This window comes from Mus pahari, chromosome 3 (genome assembly GCF_900095145.1).
Source record: "Mus pahari chromosome 3, PAHARI_EIJ_v1.1, whole genome shotgun sequence".
NCBI lineage: Eukaryota > Metazoa > Chordata > Mammalia > Rodentia > Muridae > Mus > Mus pahari.
In genome coordinates this window covers 109052238-109060831 of record NC_034592.1, presented here as the reverse complement: position 1 = coordinate 109060831, position 8594 = coordinate 109052238, and the positions used below count along the sequence as shown (strand labels likewise).

General features: G+C 42.7%; 1 protein-coding gene across 3 annotated transcripts in view; it reads left to right on the top strand.

The window, feature by feature from the left end:
• Positions 1-420: 420 nt before the first annotated feature.
• The window catches only part of Secisbp2l (SECIS binding protein 2 like), a 43299-nt gene continuing 35125 nt past the window's right edge, over positions 421-8594 (top strand). For 2 of the 3 annotated variants that reach the window (XM_029536111.1, XM_029536110.1), the window contains exons 1-2: positions 529-692; positions 7334-7512. In XM_029536111.1, coding sequence (XP_029391971.1) covers positions 669-692; positions 7334-7512 — 203 coding nt within the window. In that variant the 5' untranslated portion in view covers positions 529-668. Of the gene's footprint in view, positions 693-7333; positions 7513-8594 lie in introns of all 3 variants that reach the window. The other variant, XM_021193397.1, reaches the window with a different exon arrangement.

Below are 8594 nucleotides of genomic sequence, written 5' to 3'. Positions count from 1 at the left end.
CTGGAACCTGGACAATAACATTAATTAATCATTATATGTGGAGATTTTTAACAGGGCTTCTTTCCCATGGCTACTCTGTGTATGCAATTTATTTGTGCACTTTTTTGGAGGGCAACGTTGTTCATTCTTTTCATTCTTTTAGACACATTCTTTCATTCTTTCTGACAGGATCACAGGACTAGTGAGCAGCTACAAGATCTTCCAATATCCCAAGTAGGTTTTGGCTTCTGAGCAGTCTCTGAGGTCCCGGCAAAGTGAACACATGCGTCCGGAGTTCGAGGCAGCCCAACCCTCCTAGGTGAATAGTCTTGGGAGGAGTGTGGCTCGAGGTACCCAACCAGGCAGTGCTCCTGGCCTTGGCTGCCCGCCTGCCACCCCCGCTCAGGTCGCTCCTCGGCCATCCCCGCCCCTGCGCATCTCCATTTCCTACTGCGCCTCCGCCCTTTCGGCCCCGCTCGGCTTCCGTCCCAGATGATCCCTCCCCCGGGCAGCCGCCGCCTCCCCCGCCCTGAGCTGGAGCCGCCTCCCCGGCCAGTGGCGTAGCCGAGTCGGCGTCCGGCCGGCAGTGCGGAGCGAACGGAGCCTGGCGGGACCGAGCGGGGGGCCATGGAGAAAGCGGCCCGCGGCGCAGCGCACACCGACTAGAGCCGGCGCCCGCCGCCGGCGCCATGGACCGAGCGCCGGCCGAGCAGGTACGCAAGCGGCCGGGCTGCTCTCGGGCCTCCGGGCCGGGAGGCCGCCTGAACTGGAAGGCCCGGGGAGGTGGACCGGCTGAGCTCAGCGGCGACAGCGTTGCCCTTGCAGCCGTCTGGAGTGTTTTCCTTTTATGAAGAGACTACCGTGGCTTACCCTTGTTTTCCTGTCTAGTTACTTTACAAATAATTATTCTTTTAAAATGGAGCGAGAGTTCATGTTGAGTCCATATTCGTATTCGCACAGTAGTTCCATGAGTGGTCTGTTAGTGTTTTGATTGCATCGAATTCTTGCTGGAAGAGTTGGGAGGAAGGGCTAATGGCAGTGTGAAAAATAACTTCATGCTTCCTCCTCCTCCCCAGTATTTTACAGCTTCCCTGGAAACGACTTCATTTGATTGAGTGTGATTTCTGTTCGCTGTCAATTCCCCTCTTCTAGGACCTTGGTCAGTTAGTCACATAGTTGAAAGGAGAACACTGGGGACTTGCCTGTTAGTTTTGTGAATAGTTAATTAACTCGAGTAAACGAGATGCCATCCCCCAAGTTTCTGTTAATACGTAGTTAACGACAGTTTTTGGTTTTGAATCGCACACTTTTCAAGCCAAAACACAGCTTTCTAATTTTGAACACTTCGTCGTTTCTGTTGTTGATTCTTGTCGTATTGTCCTTTCTATCCTAGACCTCTTATGGAAGATTTCTCCTCCCTCAGCACTTTCCACAAGACCTTACCACACAGATTTAAAAAGGAAAGCAAAGTTTCCAGAGAATAGAAGTTTATTTTTATTAAAGAACACCAATTACCAAGAGAAAATTGATGTGGGACCACTTGGGAAATACACACTTCACTGTGGCCCGGAGTATCGCTACAGCTTGTAGTGAATTTATTAAAACATTGTTTTTGAGAGTAAATCTGAAAAAAAAAAAAAAAAAGAACCTGAGATTTCCAGCCTTGAGGAAGGAAAAGAAAATTTCCTTGCGCGTGTGTCTAATGGAAGGGTGGACGTTTTTGTCCATCCCGGGCACTCTGGAAGCACTAATGCATATGTATATTCACTTACGGCCCCTTTCATCTTAGAGGAAATGTAATTACCTGGTTAGATGGTAACATTTAGCATGGCTCTCCGCATGTGATTATCCTAAGAGCAAGTGTAGCAGAGTATCTAGAGAGGATCCTTGTCTGTCATCCCACAAACTCCACCATGTACTTAAATCCTTAGAAGTCTGAGAGCTAGGAAAAAAAAAGCCACGCAGAAGGATTTGATATCGAAGGTCTTTTTTTGTTTGTTTGTTTTTTAAACCTCCAGTACCTCTTGCCTCAGCTTGGCCTGCAGTGGGGGAAGTACAAAACAGCCTTAGTTAGGTAAAGACCCTCAAGAAGTATTTGTGATATGTGCCAAATTCCCATCCCCTCCCAAGTGTTTTGGTCGTTCCTTTTAAACCATTGTTGGCTTATGTTCAGAATTTCTGAAAATGCCTACAGCATTAGCTGTTGTCGTGCTTAGCAGTTTGCATAAGTTAGTTTTTTATAATTGTGCTCAACACAGACTTGTTGCATTTCAAGATAACCTAAGTAATAAATCCTTGGAGGACTGCACAAGAGTAACTTTAAATGTTTGTGTCTGAAGGCATTCATGCCATAGGCTTTATAAACCACTCTTTACATAAGCTCTTTATAAAAAGATAAACCTTACGTATGTTTATAAGGAGTAGTTCGTTGGCGATAGAGTGCTAGATGGATAAGCCTAATAACGACTGAAACCATCTTACAGCTGGAAGAACCTCTTGAGTATCCTCTTTTACAAAGACTATTAAGTCAAAACAGGTTCTGTCAGAGTTAGCTGTTGTAAAAACAGTTATTACTTGGTATGATGTGTGTGTGTGTGTGTGTGTGTGTGTGTTAGGTGTGGGGAGGTTAATGTGCATAATGTGAATATAGAGGTCAGAGGTCGAGGTTGGGCAGATCTCCGCAGCTCTTTGCCTTACTTTTTGAGGCATGGTGCCTCACTGAACCCAGGGCTCACTGATTCAGCTACACTGGGTGGCCCCAGATGTCGGGGATCTTGTTCTTGCTGACTCCTTGCTCTTGCTGCCTCCCAGAGCTGGGATTACAGGCCCGACTTGTGATCTAGCTTTTTGCCTGGGTGCTAGGGAGCTAAAATCAGTTCCAGTCTTTTATTCTCACATGGCAGCTGCTCTGCAGGTGCGTCTCCACGGCCTCCCTGTTCTCAGTGCTGGTGGTGATGGTGCTGCTGCTGCTGCTGGAGCTTGTATAAAGGGATGTGAGGAATGAGTTATGGATTCATTTATTTAGAGCGATTCAGTGTCTCTCTGTTTAGGAAATGAGGTGTGTTTTGGAGTTTTTAAATGAGCATAGAAGTGATGCTGAGGGACACTGAGGTTCACAGGCTGCTGTATAGTGGTGTCTCAGTTCTCTAACTTAACTCTGATCTTTAGTACATTCAGGTCAGACTTCTAGAAGGACTTACAAAAATCACTGAGTATTCTCTTCTTTCATTCGTAGAAGAACAAACGCAGTGAATTCCTGGGGCTTTGTGCAGTTTTGTCACAAATAAGGATGTAAGATTGGCTGGTGAAATGGCTTACTTGGTAAAAGTACTTGCTACCAAGTCTGATGACCTGGAACCTGCAGATAAAGGAAGGAACCAGGTCCCGAAAGCCTCCTTACTATAGTCCATATATGCATCACATACACACATGAACATACAATAATATGATAAAAATAGAAAACTGTTTGAACCCTCTGTAGCAGCACAGTCAGCTTTTCACATCTGTAGGTCCCACATGCCTGAAACACCCCGCTGGATCACAGAACAATTGAAGAAAAAAGTTGAGTTTGTACTAACGGTGTGCAGGCTCTGTGCCCAACAACACAGTGTGAGAGATACTTACCTAGCTCTCAGTGTTGTTAGCTCCTGTAACTAGTGGAGAGTTAGGTAACTAGGACAGTGGAGAGTGCGATGGCCTCTGGGTAAATACCACACACACTCCAAGACCTGAGCGTCGTGGACCATCAAGTCTGTAGTGAAGGCCAGTGCCCACCTAGCACAACTAGACAACTGTACTGTAAGTGTTACTATATAAACCTTTATTATCCAGTGCCAATTGACATTTTTGTGGGAAGTTGACAAACATACTATATTTTTAAAATAATGTTCTGAATCAGAGTGCATACATTTAGAGAAAACATTTGGAAATTTAAGAAATTTTAAGCCTTTACATCTAAAACAAAATAAAAACCAATGACATTAGAAAAATATTAACTATCAAAGGTCAAAGACAAAAAAATAGAATGATAGGTTATTAGAAAAGTATAAGTACATATCACATATAAACTGTGGAGTATTACTGACATGCTCTGACACATATGTAGTCATGAGCACTCTCTGTGCTACTGTAACCCTTGGAGTATGACTTAGGTTGTGCTCTGACACAGATGTGTAGTTGTGAACACTCTCTCTGTTCCATAGTTTAAAAGGAAAATAAAATTACCCATCAAGGCAAGAGATCAGGGGAGAAGCTTCATAGGAAGCGAGCAAGAAAATAGGTGTAAAAGCAGAACTAACAAGTTGGACACTATGATAAGTATTATTACATGTAAAAGGGTGGTTTTATTTTTGAAAACACCATCAAGTCTTAACAGACTTTAATAGTCCTGTGGAAAAGCCCATGGTGGGAGGTAAGTGGTCACTCTTAAGTCCCCTGCTGTTTTTCTCACTGGACTTGAAGCCTTGAACATGGGCAAGTGCCTTTCTGAGAGTGCATCCAGCAGGCATCTCACGCCCCATTCATCCCCCTGGAAGGCACTTATTTTATCTGTACCACAGGGTGTAAAAAGTATCCTAATGTTTGGTGCATTTTTCACCTTAACATAGAATATGGAGGTTTCATGGTCTCTTCCTGCGGGTGTGTGGGACATACTCTGAGCTTTGCTGTGGGAGACTATCTCATCATGTTCTACTTTAGCTGACTTTAGGTGGGTGTCACTTTTCTGTCGCCTAATCTGAGAGATTATTTGCATCTTCCCGGAGGCTTCTCTGAAGAATGCAGTGTGGGTTGTCTGCTGCACTCTGCTTTTGACTGCTCTCTGCCCGCTTGCCCGCCCACCCGCCTTGGTGCAGCCTTTCCAAGCTTGAGCCAGGTGGTTGTCATAATGGCTCTGTGATCCTCGTGTGTGGCTAATGAACTCTTTTAAGGAGGCATTTTATACTTTTATGTTCCAATAATATCTTTGGTTTTCTAGATTATTTGTATAAATGGTATTTATTATTGACATTTGTTTTAATATGTACAAAATTAAAAATAAGTGAAATGCATGAATGTTTTCACAGACAGAATTATTCAGATTTTTCATTAGGGAGTTCTGAAATAACTTGTGAAAACTACCATTTTACCACTGAGTGGAGTGTTTGAAGCAGACAGTAAATACAAGAATGATTATACTGTCATTGGAGTTCCCGCTTACTTTATATTTCTTATTATATTAGTTTGTGTATCTGAGTGTCTTGTCTACAGGTTTGTCTGTGTACAGGTGCATACCTGGTGCCTGAGGGGATCAGAAGAGGGCAACAGATACTCCGGAACTAGAGTTACAGACAGTTGTGAGCCTCCATGTGGGTGCTGGGAATTGAATCTGGGTCCTCTGGAAGAGCAGCCAATGCTCTTAACTGCTGAGCCACCTCTCTAGCCCATATTTACATTTGCTTAACAGTAAGGTAACAGTTCACTTCTTTAAAATTTAATCTCTCAAAATATAGATTAAGGGGTTGGGAGAGATGGCTCAGTGGTAAAGTTCACTTCCCAGTACCCACATAGGGTGGCATACAGTCACTTGTGATTCTGGCTCCCTCTACCCTCTACCTGCATGGACTCACTCACTTCCAGAGAGTTGTACATACATACGTACACTTAGAAATGAAAGAAACCTTTAAATACGTGTATATATAAATATGTAGATCATGAGCTACACATGCTCGTACATACCTATGAGAGAGTGAGGCAGGGGATCGTGAGTTAAAGGCTAGCCTGGGACTAATGAGACACTTAAAGAATGGCAATAAAAACTAGTGACTAAAACATGGAATTCAAACTGAGGAGTAATAGTATATAGAGTAACTATTCTAATTTTTCAATATTTTTAGATATTTTTCTTTGATTTCTGTACTAATATTAAAAGTTGCCCACATTTACATTTGGATTTTAAAGGATTGGTTTGCCTTCAGCATTGGTTTCTGGGCTGCTAGATGTATGGTAGAAAACTGAAGGCTTCAACGTCACAGTGAACAACTTTGGAAACCATGTAAAGGTGAAACTGTAGGAGAAAGCTTCATCAGTCTGTTCTTTTGGATGACATCTGCCTGTGCAGCTGTTGACTAGAGTGGCTTCTCTTTTTCTTTCTCTTTGCTAAAAACAAAGGGTTATGAGTTCAAAACTCATCTGTCCTCTACTACCTCTGCTATGGGTTTTGAACCCATAATCCTCCTGATTTTCTACCTCTCAAGTGCTGGGATTCCAAACATGTACCACCGTGCCCAACTCCGGTGGTACTAGGAGCTGAACCCAGGGCTTCTTCACGCATGCTAGACAAGTACTCTACCAATTGAGTTAGACCTCCAATCTCCCAACCTCCGTTTTGAGAGACAGTTTTGATATATCCAGAGCTGACGAGCTCAGTATGTAGCCCAGGCTGGCCTCAGGCGCATGGCTTCTTCCTGCTTCAGCCTCGTATGGGCTAATGAGCCACCCTGTCCACATCCTATAGATATTACATTACAAAAACTTAAATTTGTTAAGTAGAAAATTACCTAAATCAGCGTACAACTTGCTAAGTTCAATGACTTGTAAATTCCTCTAATTAAACTACAGAACTTGCCAGGGGTCCCAAGTTCTACCTAACTGCTGTTTCTTTCTTCCTAAGAGTGTTGTTACTGACCAAATTGTTAAAGAGCTCATTTTCTTAATACTTTTTCATGTGTGAGTTTTTTGTGGCTTTTAACTGTCTGGAGCTGTATTATAGGAAAGACACACAAGATCCAAGGGACTGCACAGAAGTCCTTAGGGTGGCAGTGATTTGCGCAGATACCTACCAGGAAAGGTTACTCTCCAAGTTATTCTCATTTCTTTTCCTCTAAGTTTAAGTATGAAACATATTTTTTCCTTTATGTTTTTGATTCATTTTAGACATTTCCCTTCAACAATGGACAAAACTTAATTTCCTGCAATGGACAGAAATAGACGACCTTTTCAACTATTTAAGGAAATGAAATTATTCCTCAAATCTTGAGCTGAATGACTTTTCTCCCCCCCCACCCCCCCCACCCCCCCCAGAATTAACAAGAAATACAGCTTTGTCCAAAGAGCTAGATTTCTTACTACACTTTATTTTAGTCCTGAGGTTTGGCTTCTTATACTCTATTAAAAGCTCTTCTGGACCAGAACTGATTTCACTGTAGCGCTGTGACTTGTGATAAAGTCCTTCCCTGTTTTGTTGGTTCCTTGCTTTCTTTAAGCTGACTTTGTCACTTCAACATGTTCTGTGAATATTGTCTGTAGACTCTTTCTAAGTGCCAAGTTTGTATTGGTTGTACATTTATAACCCATGCTTTCTGTTTTTCTCTCTAAGAATGTGAAGCTTTCTGCTGAAGTAGAGCCGTTTATTCCCCAGAAGAAGAATCTGGATGCGTTTGTGCTCCCCATGGCTCTCCCAAGCGACAATGGAAGTGTTTCTGGGGTGGAGCCAACTCCAATCCCTAGTTATCTGATTACTTGTTACCCATTTGTTCAGGAAAATCAGTCCAATAGGTAATTGCGTTATTCTGTACTAGTGGGGAGATAGAACTTGGCCATGTACACTAGTCTTTTTCCTTTGTAACTTTTAAGCTTTAATCATTTATTTGTATTTTTTGTTTTTTGTTTTTAAGGATTTATTTATTTTATGTATATGAGTACTCTGTAGCTATCTTGAGACATACCAGAAGAGGGCATTGAATCCCATTTTAGATGGTTGTGAGCTACCGTGTGGTTGCTGGGAATTGAACTCAGAACCTCTAGAAGAGCAGCCTGTGCTCTTAACCTCTGAGACATCTCTCCAGCCCTATTTATGTTTTTTAAGAGGAAGTAAAATTATGCAGAAATTTGAAAGCTGTCAACATGTATTATTTTCTTATCCTATCTAAGAGGAAATGCCATTGAAATATATTGCAGTATAGTGACCCAGGGGATATGTGTAATACAAGAAACCTTTTCTTTTTTTTTTTTTTTTTTTTTTGAGATTAAGTGCTTACTCTCATAATGGCCAGGACAGTGTCTGGCACAAGAAAAACCCACGAGGGACAGGCATTGAGGTGCCATGCTTGCTGAGTGCTCATCTGGTGGTTTCTGTAATCTAGCACATTTCCCTCAGCTCAGATAGTACATGCCTGGTAGCATCTAGGGTAGGCTTGTGGGAGTTGTGATCTGCTTGCTGACTCTTCCAGGATGAGGGGAACATCACAGTTCATTGTATTGACATATAGATGTACTGTCAGCCTCTAACAAGTTATGCCACATACTGGAAATGTGGGATACATGGGGAGGCTCTGTGGCTCAGCAGCTCTGCACACTGTCTTCAGGTGCACTCCTATGTGTCCATAGCCCATTGTGGCTCACTCGTAATCCTGGATGTGGGATTTATAAGACCACCAGAATTCCTTGTGAAATAGAAATGCCCCAGTGAATATTCTGAGTTTCTTACTGCAGAGTTTTCAAGGTATAAACAGTAGCAACTACAGAATCCTCAGCTGAGCTTAGACTTCACTAAAAATCTTTGAACTCAGCTGGAGCACTGGAGAGGCAGCAGCCAGGAGGATCAGGAATTCGAGATGCCTTGGTTTCATGAGATTCTG